Below are 19,497 nucleotides of genomic sequence, written 5' to 3'. Positions count from 1 at the left end.
GTAGCACTATACTGTAGCGTTAAAAAAAATTTAAAAAAATCCACATACACTGAGGGCACGATAGGCGAGGCGCGAAATATCGAGGGATCACTGTCCTTCCTGCTTCTGTGCCAGTGGGCTTCATGAGAAAGAAATGAAGTCAGACAAGACAAGTTAAGCTTCTGGCCACACTTTCCCAGTAGCTAGCCCCGGTCTTGGGCTACCTACCCGGGTAGCTCGAGGGGGGCGCGTTGTGCTAACCAATGCTGATTGGTTGCTTGAACTTGGGCGTGTGTTGTTTAGGTATCAGCTTCCACCATTATGCTTCGTTTTCCCTGTGACCAGTTTAATATTTTGAAATAATCGGAAGGAGAGAAAAGTGGTGGATATGTGCTATGGAATAGACTCTACTGAGTATTTACGGGGAAGAGGGCATCCAAAATTTGCTTCGACTACATCAATAGGCAAATCGCTGACTCAAATCCCACCATGAGCTAGACACGGAGCTTGAAAAATATTTTTAAAATATACCGACTGAAGCAGATTTACGTCCAGGCGATCTGGATCAGGAACCTGCTACAGTTGATGCTCGTCAGTATATTCTTTTCATAGGTTTTTGTGGTTTGTGGATATGCGTCAATGACTACTCACACAGCTGGGCATTGCAAATGTCAATAAAAATACAAATTCAATGCACCAAACAGCAACCGATGACTAGTCAGTTAGCGCATTGCAAGGGATGCATGTCAACTTAAGGGGCAGGGGATGCAAATTTTAGGGACAGTGCAAAAATGGTTGGATCAGGGTGACTGCATTGATCCGTTTAAACCTGTTGAACTGTCATCCAAGATAGCATTTAGCATGAGCTAAATTAGTAACACAACCACACCAGTCGGCAGATTGGCAAGCGATTAAGATGGTATAAATTGCTCCTGGTGAGAATTACGGTTTTCATTTGAAATATTTGTCAAGTCGTTATTTTTGAAAATCTGCTCACCCACGTCTAGTTAAATGTTAACTTGCTAACTTATTAGTGAGCTCCATATAAGCAGTGGATGAGCAGCCGGCAACGCACTATTTCTGGCGTGATCCTGTTGTTTATAGAGATCTTAATCTTGGTCAGGTCCTGGGCTGATTCTTTGAATGCCTGTTGGAGGGGACTGTCCTGAATGGTGACAAGATTGGCAAATGTGTTAATAATCATTCCAGGCAATTGATGTGGTGTTTTGGTGAGGTGACTCACAGTTTTGGCTCTTTCATTGAAGTCATTAATAGTTTGGTCCAGTTCAGTGGTGCTGACCTGATACAGTCAAAAGCATATTCCATGATCGCTCACACATAACTGTTATGACTTTGTACAAAACGCTTTACTGTTAGTTTACTAGATATATTTTTTACTTCAAGAGGTATGTTGTAATTAAGAGAACATGCATATATTTACACATTAAATACACAAACCAGGATGTCCATGATGACTATGGAGTTTGTAACAGAAAATGGTGTTACGGTCAAAATGATGTTATACAGTACGGACTGTCAAAATACAATCTTTTCATGATATCATTAATATCAATGTTCTCAAAAGGTAGCAATGTTTTAATGTTAAATATAACATTTTCCTGTAAATATGGTATTTTATATGGTATTACTCTCAATAAACTGACGGGCAACACCATTAACATCACTCAGGACTTTGTTGAGCAGGTGGCTGAAGTGAGGATGCCACTTCATGCCCTGGAGGTGTTTTGGCAGAGCAGCTTCAGTGGCTGGCTGATTGCACCGTGATGCAAAACCAAACACTACAGAAGGTCTTTCCTTCCAGCTGCCATCAAGCTATATAATGTCCAATAACTGTCATATGTGCAATACTCCACACCTTTATGTTAGTACAGTGGGAACCCGGTTTACGAACCCCGTTTTACGTATTTTTCATCTTACTACGTGGACCGCGGCGTTTTTTTGTCCCCCTCTTACGCACAAACCTTTCGTCTTACGAACCATGCAACATGCGGGTCAGTGTGTCCGCACTATTTTTTTCGCTTTGCTGCATCAACAAAAACAACTTTTCACGGAAATGCTGATATGCTATTGGTCAATTAAGGTCACAGTCTCAGTCACGCAGATGCCGATATGCTATTGGTCGATTAAGTTCACAGTCACGGTCTCAGTCACGGAGATGCCGATATGCTATTGGCCGGCGTCACGTCAACCACAGAAATGCGGATATGCTATTGGCCGAATTCCCTATCTTGCTTGATGGCATGAGCTGGTCGGTGCGTTGTGAAGACTTTGCAACTTTTTATCTGTTAGACATGGCTTCTAAAATTGCAAGTGGCGGTAAAGGAAGAAGTAAGAGGATGATGACAATAGAAACCAAGCAGGAGATAATAAAGTAGTATGAGTATGGCCGTAACCGCTCGACAGTCGGTACAATTCTCAAGAACAAGAAGCTATTAAAGCAAGCAAGTCTTCTAAGGGCATGACTTTCCTTGCCAGGGGACGGACCTCGGTCAACAACAAAATTGAGAGGCTTCTTCTATTACGGATTAAAGGGAAGGAAATCGCCGGTGATATGTTCTCGTTTAAGAAAAGTTCTTGTTTAAGAAAAAAAAAACATTCTGCGGGTTTGTCTCTGCTCCCCTCCGCCTCCACCCACCACCAGCTCAAGTCACGTAAATGTCATTTTTCCTTTGTATATTTATGTTATTTAATTTAACTGTACAGTAGATTATGTTACTAATTTTTGATATGTGTATAAAGTCGTGATGTTTTTGCCTAAGGTTTTTCCACACGTTGCACACATTCACTAGTTAACATAGGTTTGGATTGCCCGTCATACGGCCAATTCGAGTTACGAGCCTAGCCGCTGAACGGATTAAGTTCGTAACACGGAGGCCCACTGTACTTTAGCACCCCAGCACTAAAGTTCACTTTAGATTTCTGTCTCAAATTTTTGTGCGTTTATATATACATTTGTCCTCAGAATTATTCATACCCTTGTATTCATACTTTTTTTTGTTTGTGACAAAACTAATTATTTTTTTTTAGTTTCTTTGTGAGTCATATGTAACCAATAAACAAATGAATGAAAATACATTTTTCAAGAGATTCTTAATTTCAATGTGATATCGTTGATGGATTTCCAGAAAATGTTACGTTCAAAATTAATCATGCCCAGTCATTATCTCAACAAAAACGTCTCAAATGTGTAAATTTGGTGTCACCAGGTGAATAAACGCGTGTTTATATTTTAGAAGAGTATATTTTTTTTTCTAAAAGTCTCCTAGTCATACTCTGCTTCTGGACATCATGGTCAAGAAGAAAGACCTGTGGGAGGACCTGTGTTGGAATCTTGTGTGTGCCCACAGCAAGGGAAAGGGTTACTAGGCCATTTCCAAGCGGTTAGGTATTCTGTGGCAATTGTCCAGAGCATCATAGACAACCACATGAGGTTCACCACTGTTAAAAACCTCGGTCGGCGTGGCAAGAATTGTAAGGTGGCACAGGAAGACAACCCTGCTCAAGAAAAAAAAACATGTTGAGGCTTGCCTGGCTTTTGCCAGAGGTCACCTCCAGCATGACTCTAGGTTTTGGTCAACTATCCTGTGGTTTGAGGAGACAGTTAGTTATAGTTACAGGCAACTTATTTGGGCCTATGAATGCTTAGTAAGAGAGGCTCATGAGCCGAAAAAAACGCCATCCCCCACTATCAGGCGTGGTAGTGAAAACATAGTTTTATGGGAATGCTTCTCCTCCAGTGGCACAGGGAACCTTGTCAAAGTTATTGAAATGATAAAGGAAGGAGGATTACATCAGACTCCTTCACAAAAACCTGAAGGAGTCTACTGAGAAACTCCAGCTCTGCCACAAATGGATGGTCCAGAGGGACAATTATCTGAAACAAGCTGCCAAGGTTGTGAAGAAATGGATGAGCAAAATGATGTGAATGTCTTAAAATGGTCAAGTCAGACTGCTGACCAGTATCCTATTAAAAATTGAGGTGAAACTTGAAGATGAGAAAGGTGGCTCAGAAAACCGACAACTTGACCCATGTTGAGGCCTTTGCCTGTGAACAATGGGCCAATATTCTCCAGGAGGAATGCAGAATGCTGGTTGATGCATACAGGAATGGTCTGGGGGTGGTTTTAAAAAACAAACGCTCTGGTTTTGATTAATTAAAACATTGGACTAGGGTATGAATAATTTTGAACATAGCATTTTTTGGTTTTCCCTCAATAAAATACCTGATAGTTTTGCATTTCTTCAATTGTGTGCTGTTTTGATTCTTTTACTTGTTTGTCACATATGTGCATTAATGAAAAGGTTTTGTCACAAAAATGAAAAAACAAAAAAAAAGTCTAGGGTATGAATAATTTTGAGGACAAGTGTAACATACAGTGGAAGCACTAGATATGACTTTAATCCGTTCCAGAGTGCAGTTTGCATCCTTAAACATTCTTATAGTGATTCACATTTTGCATGTAAATTGTCTCATTTGTTCTAAGCTTGAAATAAATACCATTACATTTTTATATTATATCGAACCATTCAAAAAACACGATGTTCAGTAGATGTCAGGCAAATGATTGAAATAACTGTTGTAAATAATGATTTTAATTTCACTTGAACATTATTTGAAAAAAATGTAACACTTTCAACTTGAATTTCCTTCCTTTAGCGCTTTATGGGAAGTGTTGCGCAGCGCACACGTCAGTGCTGGCAGCTTCCTCATGTCTTATTAAATTTATCGAACCACCCAAATGAAGCCTTGAAATCAAGTGGTATGCCTACTTGCTGCAATGTCCCTTTGCCTGTGTTTTCTTCAGACTTGTTCTCTATTACATCATACCAAATACTAGTTCTAGTTCATATAGCAGCAGCTTTTATAGAGACATACATTTGCTTATGTTAGTTCTGACACTTTTTTGAACTTGCTTGTGCCCCTTCAGACTACAATAGCCTTTTCTTACTGCGAAAAGCTTCTGAATACTGTAGCAAAGTTGGCCATTATATGTTATATACATCATTTGTGCCATTTTGAATTCAATTAAGTCATCATAAGTAAGTAATAAGTTGTTCAAGACTCACTCCAGAGCAGCAAACATTTTTGAAACACTGCAACTGTCCATAATATATAATGTAAGGTAAATAATATAAGACCAAGCACCGACCCTTGAGGGATCCTATGTGGTATCTTCAGCTGAACTGATCTTTTGTTTTTACAGTAAATTGCACATACTGATTTCTCATCCAGGTAACTCGTTATCCATTTATATACCAGTCCTTTTCATTTTTTTTCCATTCACACAGTATGATCTATAGTAACAAATGTTTTCTTTAAATCTAAATCAAAATTGGGAATTATTCGTTATACATATTAGTCGCAATTTCCTACAAAATTATATGATAGTTCTTAAAGGTGAACTTATCAATGAAATTATTAAGTGTGTGTATGTGAATAGAATTTTTCTAAATTGGTTTTGCCAATCGTGGTAATATTGACTTTGTTCTCCACTTTTACATTTTAGAATGACTTTTGCCATTGTTATTTTGGATGGGGAAAAAAACCTGTAAAGGACACATCCAAAATGTATGCAAAAGGTTGTACTGTACTATATTTTCCATAATATTTTTTTACTAATGTCGGATGAATATTACAACAGTCTGTCGACCTTTTTTTAATAGTTCTATTGCACGTATTGGATTTATGATTTTTTAAATTATATAAATACATAACATAAAGGTTAGATGCATTATTTCGCTCTATAATACAGTATCGCTTTGTGTATGTACCTGTTGGGAAAAGACGTTTTCCATAATATTTTTACTAATGTCATATCAATATTACAACAGTCAGATGACCTTTTATTTTTTCTAACGCTTTCTAGCATTTAATAGTTCTATTTCACTGCATTATGTTAATATGATATATAGTATTTACGACATTAACGTTACTCATTTCACCCTCTAATATAACTTTATGTACCTGTCGGGACAAGGGTGTGTAGTTCTTTTGGTGCCTATCCTACATCCTGCAGTCAAACCCATTAGGAGGTATCAACTGCAAGGCGGTCACTCTTTCAAGTAACCAATGATTGCAGAACAAATTTGCATTCTTTCTCTAATTGGCTCTTGGCCAGGAAAAGCAAAATAGAAGATTTTTAATGCTCTGATATAAACACGTTTTTTTAATAAATTAAACTTTAGCAATACTTTGTTTTACTTGTAGTGTATGTGATAGAGGAAATTTAGATAAATTAGGACAAATGTTAATGAAACCATCTTCGATAGTTGACAGACAGTTATAAATGAGAAACGACTTCCACCAACTGAGTGTCATGTAAAGCAGTGGTCCCCAACCCCCGGTCTGCGGACCGGTACCGGTCCCTGGATCAACTGGTACTGGCCCGTGTGGGCTTCACCTGAAATAATGTTTTGGAGATGATTTAGTTTAATGGTATGCGTGCGAAAAAGCGGATCGTTTTTTATTGTAGTCAATGGAGTTCGCGTGACTGGGCGCAAATGCACGTCGGGCGACGCGATGGACGCAAATGGAGCGGCGCAAATGGCTGCGCGCGGTCACGAGAAGCGGAATTTCGCCTTTCGCGTGAAGTTATTTTTTATTTACTTTTTCCGCGTTTCGAGTCGCCACAGCCAATCAACTTCGGGAACATTCAAGGGCTCACGCAGGGGGCAGGAACGAATCATGGCAGCTGCTTTGCGGTCACCGGGAGTGATCCAACTCGGCCAGCTGAGCTTTGAATATGAAACAGAGCCAAGCAAGAGCCCTCACCTGGCTTGTCGAAAGGCGGAAGCGAGAACTTGGGACAACTGGTATGTGCAGCGTTTGCTTCACTTAACAGCTGTTGAACAGTAGATACTGTGCTAAGCTAATGATAGCGCGGCATTGTCAGCACAATATTTTGCACGGTCACGGCCACTTGATTGCGCCATTGAAACTTTTATTTTTTGGCAGGCGAGTATTGCCGCAAAGAATAAAAGGTGCTGTGGGTGAAAATATTGGCTCTGTCACATCCCAGAAAAGTGAAAGTTCTCAGCAATGCCCTTCTTTCCAGATCTACCGTAAAGTGCGCAGCAAGCTCGCTCCACTCCCCTCCCCTCCCCTCTCCTCGCGCGATTAAAAAAAAAGTGGACAACAGCGACAGAAAGCCCCGTCCATACGTTTGTGATGTGGTTTTTAAAACAGCCAGCCCCCCCCCCCCCCCCCCCCCCCCCCCCACACACACACACACACACACACACACTATTTTCAAGGAAATTCTCAAGGGAATACACATGTACAGTGTTCACCCACCTCTGGAATGAGTTTCTGCACATCGGCCAACTTCTTCTTTAAGTTGGCGTCAAAGAATTTGGGTATAGCTATGTTCTCGCGATCAAGTGCACTGAGGTGCTGGGCACAGAGAATGTACTTAGGATATGCATATAATCACCACCAAATGCGAGAGCGGAAGGAGAAGACACTTACTGTGGTTACGTCGAAGTTAATGTTCATTGTCTTACTTAAGTGGAGTGTGGACCACAGTGACTTGTCATCCTTACAACCACTGCAAAAATAAAACATTATCTATAGATTTTTGCCTTCTACAGTACTTGATTTGACCTTCTTCATGTTGATTAACTATATGTCAGTCATTTCTAAACTGATGGCACAGCAAGTCATACACGCCGCCATTACGGACCAATTTATATTCATGATTTTCAAACATTATATGGATTTGGAATCACAGCTCATTAGCTTGCGAGCTCTAAAATTACTCTGCGAGCTATAAAATTACCCTGCGATGTTGCAACCTTTTGTAACAACTTTGGGTCACTCCTCAGGTTTAGCATAATCAACAGCTGATAGTTTGCAACGTGAATTTCCAACTTATTTATAAATTATTTTATGAATTTGGACTGCAAGGATTATGACCGAAGCCCAAGGGACGAACTATTTTAAGTGTCGGCGAAGGTAGCTGATGTGTTCTCGTTAGGCTTTGTTTGAAGTCACAAACGTTTGCCGGATGTTGAACGCACCCAAACAAACCCGACGCGAACGCGCATTTGCTACCTTCAGCAACATTCGAACATTCACAACCTTCGCCCCTCACTTGGATAGGAAAACAGCTTACAGTCTGGTAAAAACACTCATTAAAAAATACACGTTAAAAACTTTTGTGCCTTAACAATTTAACTAAAAACTAAATATTCACACTTGTCCAGCTCTGCAATCTAAATTTGGTGATGAGTGACAATACCATTAATCATCTCATGCTAGCACTAGTATTTTTCTGATCGGTGGAAGGGAGTCCATCCATCCATTTTCTTAGCTACTTATCCTCACTCGGGTGTCAGGGCGCGCTGGAGCCTAACCCAGCTGTCTTCGGGCAACAGGCAGGGTACACTCTGAACTGGTTGCCAACAATCACAGGCCACGCATAGACGACAAGTGGCAATTTAGAGTGTCCAACAGCTCACCCCTTTTCTAACAATAATATGTGGTGACGTAAATGCATTCCAATTAAGGTCGGGTTATGTCGAATTTCTGGTGTTACTCCCAGTCTAGCTCACATTGTATGAACTTATGACTTAAAATAAACTTTACGCTTTGTACGTTCGACTGTCACCAAAACACACTAATATAAATAGAATAGTTTTGCTCCTCTCTAAAAGTGAGGCTCTTTGTAGCATCTGAACAGCAAAGATGTAATCATCAGTCTTCTCTATATATGACACTGAAAAATAGTGGATTTAATAGAAAATAGCATGAAAAATGAACCGTCACCACCTCACTGTCTGTGACATCGCTTCTTAGGTTTTCATCCTTTCCCCACTTCCCAGTAACATTTGCTTTCTCCCTTCCTCATGGCCTGTACCCAAATAATATATTTTTTTAATTTATTTATTTATTTTTTTACCATTATCAGTTCCGTAATTATCAGTTCCGTAATTATAAGTTCAATTAACCACCCACGGTTAAAGTTAGCTTTTGGCATGGCCCTTGGCAGCCATTCTTGTTAAGTTTCATGGCCTTTTAAGACAGTTGATTGTACACCTCTAATTTACAGTGTGTTGTAATGCAAAACAGATGCAGGTTTACATCTATCTACCTGTATATATCAGCAAGTTTGGGAAGCTCTTGCTGCATGTTTAAGGTTTTAGACAAATCCAAAGATGGTATCACAGTTGGTGCAAACTGTCAAGAAAGGAGAAAAACACATGTTCACTCATTTGCATGTTTTGTTTTGTTTTTTTAAGCATAGACATTTTACCTCCAGTAGTTCTCCGCTTCCCCATGGCCGGCACACCAAAGTGTGGATGTGGCCACCCACCAGCAGGAGTATCGTCACAATCAACATGAGCAGCCACGAAAACAGGAAGCTCCAACTCGCCCCGCTGAAATTAAAAAAAAAACTCAGAGCCATATTCACTAAAATATTGTGTGGCGCTTACAGAAAAAATTAAACAAGGGCATGTAATTTACAAAGCAAGCGCCAATGGTGGAATGTATCAGGATGCCAACCTGAATATGTCACAGTGCACCGGTGGTATTTGTACATATTTTAGGGTGTAATCATAACTTGCGGAGGGATTGGCCTCCTCAATGCAAATGATCCTCATTGATAAACAAAGCTTGACATCGATGTTGAAGGATGGCTGACATAAAGTCGAGGGGAACTCGCCAAGATATTTTAAACCCAATGTAAATATGATCCCCCTTGACTTGAGATATGGAGGACCGAAAGTGCCAAAATGCAATAAATAAATGTACCATTCAATATTTAAATAAAAGTGTCATTAAATAATTAAATGTTTCATGAATTAAATAAAACATTGAATTCATGAAAGATTCATTTCATGAATGTCACATTTAATAGTTAAAAGTAATTTTTTTAATTAAGTGTTAATAGATGTTGTGTTAATTTTCCTTTTAAATACATTTTACTTAAAGAAATTGCTTGCTGAGAAGAGCATTCTGAGATACCTTGACCCTGCAGGTGGTCACTCTTTCACATAACCAGTGGATCTGCACCCAAATCTGCAGTATTTCGCTGATTGGCTCTTGGCCAGGTAATGCAAGATAGAAGTTTTTTAATTCCCTAATTAAAGACGATTTTGGTCAATTCAACTTCAGCAATATTTTGTTTGACTTGTAGTGTATGTGACGGACGAAATTTAGACAAATGTTAATGAAATTGTCATGTATAGTTGTAGGGAAGGCAGTTATATATGAGAATCGACATCCACCATTTGAGTGTCCAGTAAAACATGACAATGCCCTCCAGTGGACATGATTGCTAATAGCACTCTTGTCTCACCTGCATAAGATTTAGACTGTTTTTTGTTACAGACTGCATTTACCATTGTCTGTAGCTATTACAGACATGGCAGCCTCTGGAGGAGTGCCATCCCCCATGTAATACAGTTTAATGATAACTAGACTGACAATTATATTTGCAAGTTTTTGAAGTTCATAATCTTTTAATTGATTCCTTTTTTAATGAAAAACGGTCTAAATCTTACACATTGTCCCTTTAAAGATGTGGGTTAATAAACAAGATGGTGAACTATAGCCTTTGGTTAAACACTTTAGTTGGCTGTGTTTTCATGTTACAGTGATGTTACTGAGTTGTGTTTCAATAGTAAATCAAATATACTAATATATACTATAATATACTAATAAAATAATAGCAGTGTAACTGTAGAGCCACATAAATGGTGTTAACTTTAAGAGTAAGTACAAAAAAGAAAAAGGAATAAGTATAGTCCAGACTCGTCCTCTAGTGGTGGAGGAAGGTTGGGCAAAAATACACCCACAGACCAATGGACCCAACGATTACAATTTCACCTTACTTAAAAAATTGAGTTGCCCACTTCTGCCTTTTTCATAGCAAAGAATGAAAATATCCCTAAAGTAAATAGAATCTTTTTGCAAACTAGCGATCCTACACATCTAACATTGCTGTGAAAGCCACCTATTTTATTTGTTTTATTTTTGATTTGTAAGTATTGTACAGTTATCATGTAGCCAAAACTAATCAGCACTCACATCATGAGTAGAATTCCGCCACTATTGGCCATACAGGAGCGCTCCGTGGGCTCTTGAGACAGTTTTATACCAAAGTGCCCCAAGATGAGACCCAGAATGTTACACAGGACCACCAGCAGGACCACGAAGCACATGACAATGCAAGCACGCCACCTGGTTGGAAACAAAACAAACAAACAAAAAAACAACCACGAGAGAAAAGATCTCATCTGCTCTCCTTCCAGTCGTCAATGACAAGCGCTTAGGGTTCTTCTTACCTGATACTCTCCATTGGCAACACTCGCGGAACAAACCGATTTATTGTGGTCTCTATGTTATCCACTTTGGAAATTAACTGATTAATATTTAATCGGTCTGAAATTTTCTTTGCCTGTTTGGGGATTTCCGCTTTGATTTCGTTAACTGAAAATTAAAGGAAACAAAATGAGTAACTTGATATCCGACACATGGCAAGGGAAGGTCAGGATCACTCACAGTTTAAGTTGTCTATTTTGGCCTCGACGTCCGCCAACTAAAAACAAGTCAAATGGTTATTTTTTAGATTTTCATGTTGCAGCTTTTTGTCGATCAAAAACACTCAGCCTATCAAAGCATTATGTACATTCATCCATTTTCTGCACTGTTACCAACAATTTTTGTTGTGTGAGTTGTTGTGTCTGTTACAATATTTGGTTATTTTTTATACCACCAAATGGAATGCATTTTGAGAACACGTACAGTAAAAATTTTGAGAACATGTAAGGCTGTATGTCATTATGTATTTATGCATGGGTCAATCCCAGGGACCTCAAATTATTTTTTAATTAAACAATATAATGACATGAACAATTAATGTTATTACAGTTATTAATGTTTAATGCAGCGATGGCCTTTATTTGTCTGAGCATGAACTGTCCGACTGCATTTGAATGCATCATAACCTGTGCAGTACAGTATCATACATTGTAATCTATTGTAACTGATCACTGTTTTTTTTTTTTTTTTTTTTTAGTGTCGTTCATCAGTGATTGAATGTAATGTGATGACAATAATTTGGAATGCAGGAGCTGAGAGGACAAGTCAAGCTCATCAATTCACAACCGCCGCTCTGAGGAAATACTTCAAAATAAAAGTCTACTGGGGCTAATGCATTGACATCCATATATCATTTGTTGAGTTTATTTTGAAGTTGGCCTATGTTGCACATTGGTGTTGTGTTACGTTATGTAGTTGTGACTTTCTTAGCATGTCAGCGCACATCAAATAAACATAAACGTATTAATATAAAATTGAAAAAAAATTAAAAAACAATGCTCATATATTTTTTTGAAATGCCCGCATCACTCAAAGACTTTTTCAAGCCCTACTTGCTGGAATTCTCCCATACATGCGAGTTACAAACATTGGGGTCCGTCTGCGATACTATATACTGTATACAGTACTAGAATAAATTCAGCAATATAAATTAAATATCCAGGGACAAATTAAGTACATACTTTGTTACAAATATGTTTTACAAAAAGGAAACACTATGTTAGTAATCCAACTCTAAATAATCTGTTTATTCATTATAACAAATTAATCAAAGCATAAATATTGACTGTGAGAAAATACTTCAGCCCGTGTCAGTCATTTTTAGAAAAAAAACGCCAACAAGCCAGGGAGAAGATTCCATTGAGTACCATGTACCAGTACCATGTCTAGCACAGAATAGAATACATTAATCATTCCTATGCATTGCAATGAAATGAGCAACTTGAATAAATGTTGATGTAAAGTTGAGACGCCGGCTTTAAATATATTTTATACAGAAATAGAGCACCGTTACTGGTTACTGCTATTCGAGATGTTTTATAAGATTGAAAGTATGATAAGGGAATAATTTATGCTCACTACAACATTTAACAAATGGAAAATTATGTATGTGTAGTTTCAACGCCTGGCTACCCTACCTAGTAAGCATACTTTGGTACAGAACATGGATGGATCATTTCAAACAGCACAAATGTAATTAAGACACATGGAAAGTGTTTCAACATATAAAATAAGAATAAAGAATAATGACTTAATGAAATTGTATCATTAACTGACCACTGTTGATGGATTGTTAGACTCCAGTTGAGTTTTTAAGTCGTTCGCTGGGCCCTTGTCAATCTGAAGGAAAAACGAATGTGAGGTGTAGAACTGTATCACAGCATGCATTTCACATAGATAATATTCTTATTTATTCATGTATTATTCATTTAATTGAGATAAAAACACAGTGGTACCTCTACTTACGAACGCGTCTTGTTACTATAAATTCAGCTCACAAAACGTCTTGCGGAAAAATTGTCTCGAGTAACAAGAGAAAATTCAAGATACGAAAGGGGAGATTGTTGGCATATGTGAGACACCAGCGGTCGCGCCAACATGACTGTAATGTAATACGTTATCACAACCCGTGACGTCTACCGTATTTGTTCCAGTTTTGCATGTTTATCATTTATTAATATCCCAGCTTGCCCACAAACGAGACAATTGAACCGATGTTTACTGTGGTCTTCCACTTTTCATCTTTACTTGTTCCATCCACGCTTCCCACCAACAATTTAAATCGTAGAACTAACAAACATAAAATTGAAATTAGCTAGAGCTAACATTGTACATAGTCACATAAAACCACATATGTAACATCCCACCTTGGGCTGACACCTCTGACGTTAGCGTTGTTAGCACATTGTTAGCACTTTAGCAATGACATCACAAAGGAAACACTTAGCATGACCCAAACTAACAACAAGATAAATATGATTGCTCCTGTGAACTTGAAAATGATTCATGGACTCTGGAAATGACTCATCACCATCTGCATTCATCACCAACACACTAGCACCATTTCAAGGCAAACATGAGAACTGCATTCATATTGTAAATTGCTAAAAAGAATGATTGATTTAAAGGGTTAGAGCATTTTTTTTCTTCACATGATATATTTTGATTATCATGCATCTAATATGTATTTGTTACTGTTTTTGATGCATTTTATAATTTATTAACATTCATTTAAAGGGTTTAGGAGTATTTGGGGGGACGTGGAACGGACTAGGCTTGGGGGGGCCTGTATACAGTGTATCCTCATCATATTGCAATTCAGTCTTCGCAGCTTTGCTACTTGACTTTTTTTTCTATTCTTGATTATTTGATTTCCTTCCTTCTACAAAGGAGGAAATATTGAGAGTTTAAACAGTGTTTCAGCTCTACAGCATACATAAGTATGTAATATATAGAACGATAAGGAACATACATTACGAATAAAAATAATCAATAAAAAACAATAAATGAAAACATGAAGTAAAAAATCACAAAAATTTACACAAAAAAGTAATGTACCAAAAAATGTTTTAACTAAAAACAAATGTATAATAATTGATAGAAAACCAAACTGCCTCATGGCTATTGCTACAAGTGATTGATACATACCCAATGCTTATGTAAATTGATGAGCACAACTGCCTCAGGAAAGCATATGATTTTTCTTTTAGATGACAAATACAATAACAAATTGTAATGTGGTATCCATCTTATTCACTGACTAAAAAGAAATCTTTGGTTTGAAACATTTTAATGTTTAACATGGTAATACAGTATATGTATCATAATAGAATACAGTGATCTCTCATACAAGTTGTCTTCAACTTATACACATTTTTTTATTACAAATACCCCTTTTGAACAGTTTTTAGCAGCCTCGGCTTACAAAATGTGTGACGATCATTCTTCAAAATTATTTTACTTCAGTCACAACGGCCGTCCGACAAAAATTAGAACTGTAAGTGTCCCATGATAAAAATGAGTTCGACAGCCCTGCTTGATGAAATCAATTCGGATGAGTACAGTACGGTCTTGTTTTTACTTACGGAGTCTGGCAGCTTATATGGTTTGTCGAGCTTACAGTCCGTGCAACTTGAGAGGGAACTTTGGATTTTTGTGTTTGTCGTCTCGAGTTCCTGTGACACACTAGTCAATCCTAAATTGACTTTGTCCAGCGACGATATGATTTTGTCCACAACTATTCGTGCAAATAAAAAGTACTCAGTTGAGCATGGGAGTCCAAATAATTTTCAACAAAACATAACATTCTCTTGCAATTTTGCGAAAGTATCATCCTCAAAACTTGGGGTGGAAACGAAACAAGTGCAAACAAAATAAGTGCGACGCAAATTACAGCGTCCCTGGCTTATGTTATTTTCATGTTGCGACGTAGAATACTGAGGCAAATTACAGCGTCCCTGGCTGTTATTTTCATGTTGCGACGTGGAATACTGAGTTTTTCGTCCCCTCTTTACCGTATTTTCCCGGATTTGAGACAAAAACAACTGTCATGACCCTAGCGGGTTGGCTGTATTTGTGTTGTTTTGCCTTCATCTGCTGGTGTTTTTAGGTATTTGCCCTTATTTTCTGTTGCCGTCAATGCCTCCATGCAAAACGTCACGACAATGCTGGTCTGCTATTGGTCGGCGTCTCATCACGGAGATGCTGGTCTGCTATTGGTCAGCCTCACTCGTTTCAAAATGGCGAAACGGTAAAGCTTTGTTCGATTCTGAGTGGTTCCGAAACCGTATTTATAGTGCATTTTACTGCTTAATTCAAAGTTGAAAGGGTTATCTGCAGTACCCACCAACCAAACTTACAAAGAAAAACTAGCTACCTATCTACCCACCAACCTTCACAAAAATTCCCTATTGCTGCAGTATGACTTCTAGTTCATTTTGAAAGATCAAAAAAACATTTTTTAAGCAATTCTCGGCATGAGCTATATGCGTCAGGCTGGTCTCGGCTTGTCCAAATGTTACAAGACTGATGCAATCAGCTCTTCACACGCTCAATTAAAAAGAGGATACGGTATGCAAAAGTGTCATACCAGCTGGCAAAGCCTCAACGATATCCACATTATCGTCTCCAAAGAGGTGATCCATCAACTTAGCTCCTAATATGAGACATATTGGACATCATAAATTAAAAAAAAAAAGCATGGTAATAAAAATTATATGTTAAAAATGACTTGTTACCTTTTAGTTTTGCTTGAAGATTATCCACAGTTGTTTTGCCCTGGGTAGCCACATAATCAACTTGCTGTAAACAAGAGGGCCACTTTTAATGAACTCACATGTTGTTTAGGTACATTAGACATCACCATTGTTTGGAAATGGTGGGAAAAAAAAAAACACCGCTAACTTATGATATTCAATCAGTTCGTTATTTAATCATATTCAGTACAAGATAGAAGGGGAAAAGTACATCTAATTGATGTATTTCATAAAAATTGGCTGGAAAAATGGTTGTAAAAGACTCAATACTCGATTACAGTGATGCAGCACGTGAAGTAAGAGACTATACATTGCAAGCAAGATAGAGGGCAACGATTTCAGCGCGCAAAAACGCACAATCCACAAAACTTGCGAATCTACGACAACAGCGAAAGGTGCCACATATGGTTGTGTCGAAAAGTCACTCCCTGCCGACAATGAATTACCACTGTGATGCACGGACATTTATTTTCACCAACTACAGCACAGATAAGATGAGGCCTACTCTTTTTGGAGCCATGCTTTATCATTTCTTAACTCAAATGGACTCTAAAGCAAAAATGTTAAAATATATTTTTAAATATATTGACTTAAGATGCGTTTAATAACTGTGGTCATCCAAACCAACAAACCAATTAGCGTGCTCTATTGTTTAAACTTTCCAATCCTTTCTGCGTATAAACCCCCTTCCTTGTCCTCCTTGTCCTTTTTTTCCTTTTTTTTCATTAGCATACTGTACAAATCTTTTTCCCCTTCTTCATCCTGTTTTATTTTTGATTGCCGTACAAACCAGAAACTTGCTGTCCAACATACTAGACGCAACCGACATCCAAAACGCGATTTGAATTACGTTCGCTAAGTTTTCTTCCTTCGGCTTTCCGCAGCTAAAAAGGAAACATGGCAAACTCCTGTCTTAGAGTAATGTAATATGTAATGTAATTAGCACTTGCGCGCCGTAGTCCTGACCTAGATTATGTGAAAAAAATATAGATGTGATTGAATACCTTTATTTGAATGGTATTAAAATGTAGTGGCTTTTTAAAACGTAATATTACTGACTGTCCCTTTAAATCAGAGATCGGGAACTCCGGTTCCTCAATATCCTGCGTCTTTTTGATGTGTCTCACATTCAACACACTTGATTGAAATGATCAGGATCGTTATCAGGCTGCCAGGGGGCTTGCTGATGAGCTGATTATTTTAGCCAGGTGCGAAAGGCGAGGGACACATTCAAAATAGGCAAGGTATGGCTCTGGAGGAACCAAGTTCCCTACCCCTGCTTTAAATAAAGTCCTCTGTCCCCTAAGAGGTGTAATGTGCAGTGAAGTAACCTTGTCCAGGTTTTTGATAAAGGCTTTCATATTATCAAAGGTGTTGTTGAGTTGAACTTGGCTCTGGTCTATCCTTCCACTGAATTCTGAGTTACTTCCGAACATGCACATATTCCCAGCGCTGCAAACACACAGACCAAAAAATGATTCGCATTGATTCATGCACAATTAGCCACTGTGGTGTTGTTTAAATAAAACACTTACAAGAGAAAGATCGTGAGGATGGCAGTGCTCCGGTATAGGTTTCTCCTTTGTCTGAGAGTCGAGCTTGTTTGCTCCTGATAAAATTCGCCTCCACATTTGCCGGCGCAACGACAGCAAGCCACCACAGAGCCCACTATAGGCATCAAAAGGATGTAGAAGATGCCAATGACCGCGCATGCCACGAAGCCAGTCTCATAGGTCAACACCTGATCGTGGCACAATTTGGGATTTAGTAGATTATTATTAGGTTGTAACAATGTTTATTTATCAAAAAATACAGATTGATTTTGCAAAGTAGGTGGGAAGATACCTAGCTAGCTCAAGGGCTAGGCAGGTAGCTATATAGCTCGATAGGTTAGTAGCTAGCAAGGTGGCCAGGTAGCTAGCTAGGTGTTTAGGTAGGGAGTTAGATCGCTAGGTTGTTAAGTAGGAAGGGTTAGGTTGGTAGAAAGATAGCTAAACTAGAAAGGAAGCTATATGGTTAGATGGATAAGTAATTAGTGGCTAGGTTAATAGCAAGGTGGTTAGTGATGCATTCAGAAATATGCTCCGAGCTTGAATGCTTCACTCTGACCATTTGGAAACTCACATTGCTCAAATTTGCCATTGGGTTTGTCAGAAGACAGCAAAATGAGTACTAGTGTGTGCCATCACCAGGTGCACAAGGCAGTCTAAAAACACGGTGTGACTCACCAAATGCACTGTGTCTTCTTGTTCATACCCAACAATGAAATGGCATATTTCAACAATACTTGAATTTACGAATGGTCAATGCGAACCAGTGCATGCTTGGAGGTTAATTACAGAAAGCGTTGCTGTAGGTAGGTATTTCATTAGTAAGGGTAGGGAAATCTTTGTCTCATTCAATTTGATTCAGATTTTATTGTCTCAGATTCGATTCAGAACCGATTTTTGATTCAAAGCAATTTTCGATTTAAAACCATTAGTTTCAATAAAAAATGATTTATGCCTCAATCTATAGATGTGCAATGAATTATCATACGACTTCAGTCAGCTTTGCCATACAGAATAATAAAGGTAATAAAGATGAAGTGCCTTTTTAGTTTTGATTCGTAAGGAACATGTCCTTTTCTACAAAAATTAGCATGTGGACAACTGTTACGCTTTGGCGCTAACTATAGCTTTTATTGTAGAAAATAAAGTGAAACAAAAACAGGTAGGAGATACAGGTCACTCTCATTTTTCAGAAAATTGCAGGACCGAAAGATTATGTGAAAAACTGTTGCCCAAACGGAAAATATTAATATATCTCAGTACATTTATGACAAACAAAATGTAAAAATAAAATAAATTACCATATTTTACGCACTATAAGGCGCACCTAAAAGCTTTTTTTTTTTAAAAGCTGATGGTGCACCTTATAATCAGGTGCGCCTTATATATGGATCAATATCGAGATTGGGATTCGTAGATGGGGAATGAACTGATAAAGTAAGCTTTACCTGTTTCTTTTGTGTGTTTACAGTTGAAAAAGGTTGGTCATATTGACATTGAGTTATTATGCTATTGAGAGTTTAGAGTTATTATTTAAGTTATTATTGTTATTACTTTGAGTATTGCTATATTGTGATTGAAAAAGTTTTAAAATGTCATTAATCAAGGGTGTGCCTTAAAATCCGGTGCGCCTTATAGTGCGGAAAATACAGTACCCCATTAATTAGACGTGTGCATTTTTTTATGTGGCGAGAATACAGTTGCAATGAATTAATATAATAAGTAGTATGCAACATCTTTTTTACTGCATCCCTGGCTTATGTTTTTTTCACATTACGATGTGGAATACTGAGTTTTTTGTACCCTCTTTAAAGCATTTCCCGCTTTACGGTTAACATCAACAACTGTCATGACCTGTGGGGTTGGT

General features: G+C 38.1%; 1 protein-coding gene across 6 annotated transcripts in view; it reads right to left on the bottom strand.

Annotated features, from left to right (window-relative positions):
* The window catches only part of prom2 (prominin 2), a 33,072-nt gene that overhangs the window by 6,436 nt on the left and 7,139 nt on the right, over positions 1 to 19,497 (bottom strand). For 4 of the 6 annotated variants that reach the window (XM_088421799.1, XM_088421800.1, XM_088421803.1 and 1 more), the window contains 15 exons: positions 17,616 to 17,821; positions 17,412 to 17,532; positions 16,063 to 16,126; positions 15,915 to 15,980; positions 14,911 to 15,062; positions 13,103 to 13,165; positions 11,507 to 11,543; positions 11,290 to 11,434; positions 11,033 to 11,185; positions 9,255 to 9,378; positions 9,093 to 9,178; positions 7,469 to 7,547; positions 7,295 to 7,393; positions 1,223 to 1,279; positions 1,055 to 1,144 (listed from right to left, as the gene is read on the bottom strand). In XM_088421799.1, the coding sequence (XP_088277925.1) occupies positions 1,055 to 1,144; positions 1,223 to 1,279; positions 7,295 to 7,393; positions 7,469 to 7,547; positions 9,093 to 9,178; positions 9,255 to 9,378; positions 11,033 to 11,185; positions 11,290 to 11,434; positions 11,507 to 11,543; positions 13,103 to 13,165; positions 14,911 to 15,062; positions 15,915 to 15,980; positions 16,063 to 16,126; positions 17,412 to 17,532; positions 17,616 to 17,821 (1,542 nt within the window). The remainder of the gene's footprint in view (positions 1 to 1,054; positions 1,145 to 1,222; positions 1,280 to 7,294; positions 7,394 to 7,468; positions 7,548 to 9,092; positions 9,179 to 9,254; positions 9,379 to 11,032; positions 11,186 to 11,289; positions 11,435 to 11,506; positions 11,544 to 13,102; positions 13,166 to 14,910; positions 15,063 to 15,914; positions 15,981 to 16,062; positions 16,127 to 17,411; positions 17,533 to 17,615; positions 17,822 to 19,497) is intronic. The other 2 variants (XM_088421804.1, XM_088421802.1) reach the window with 2 other exon arrangements.

Source organism: Hippichthys cyanospilos, chromosome 8 (genome assembly GCF_059441005.1).
Source record: "Hippichthys cyanospilos isolate Australia breed blue-spotted pipefish chromosome 8, RoL_Hcya_1.0, whole genome shotgun sequence".
In the NCBI taxonomy this organism is placed as follows: Eukaryota; Metazoa; Chordata; class Actinopteri; order Syngnathiformes; family Syngnathidae; genus Hippichthys; species Hippichthys cyanospilos.
Note: the sequence above shows the minus strand (reverse complement) of the source record. Positions and strands in the feature narration are given on the sequence as shown.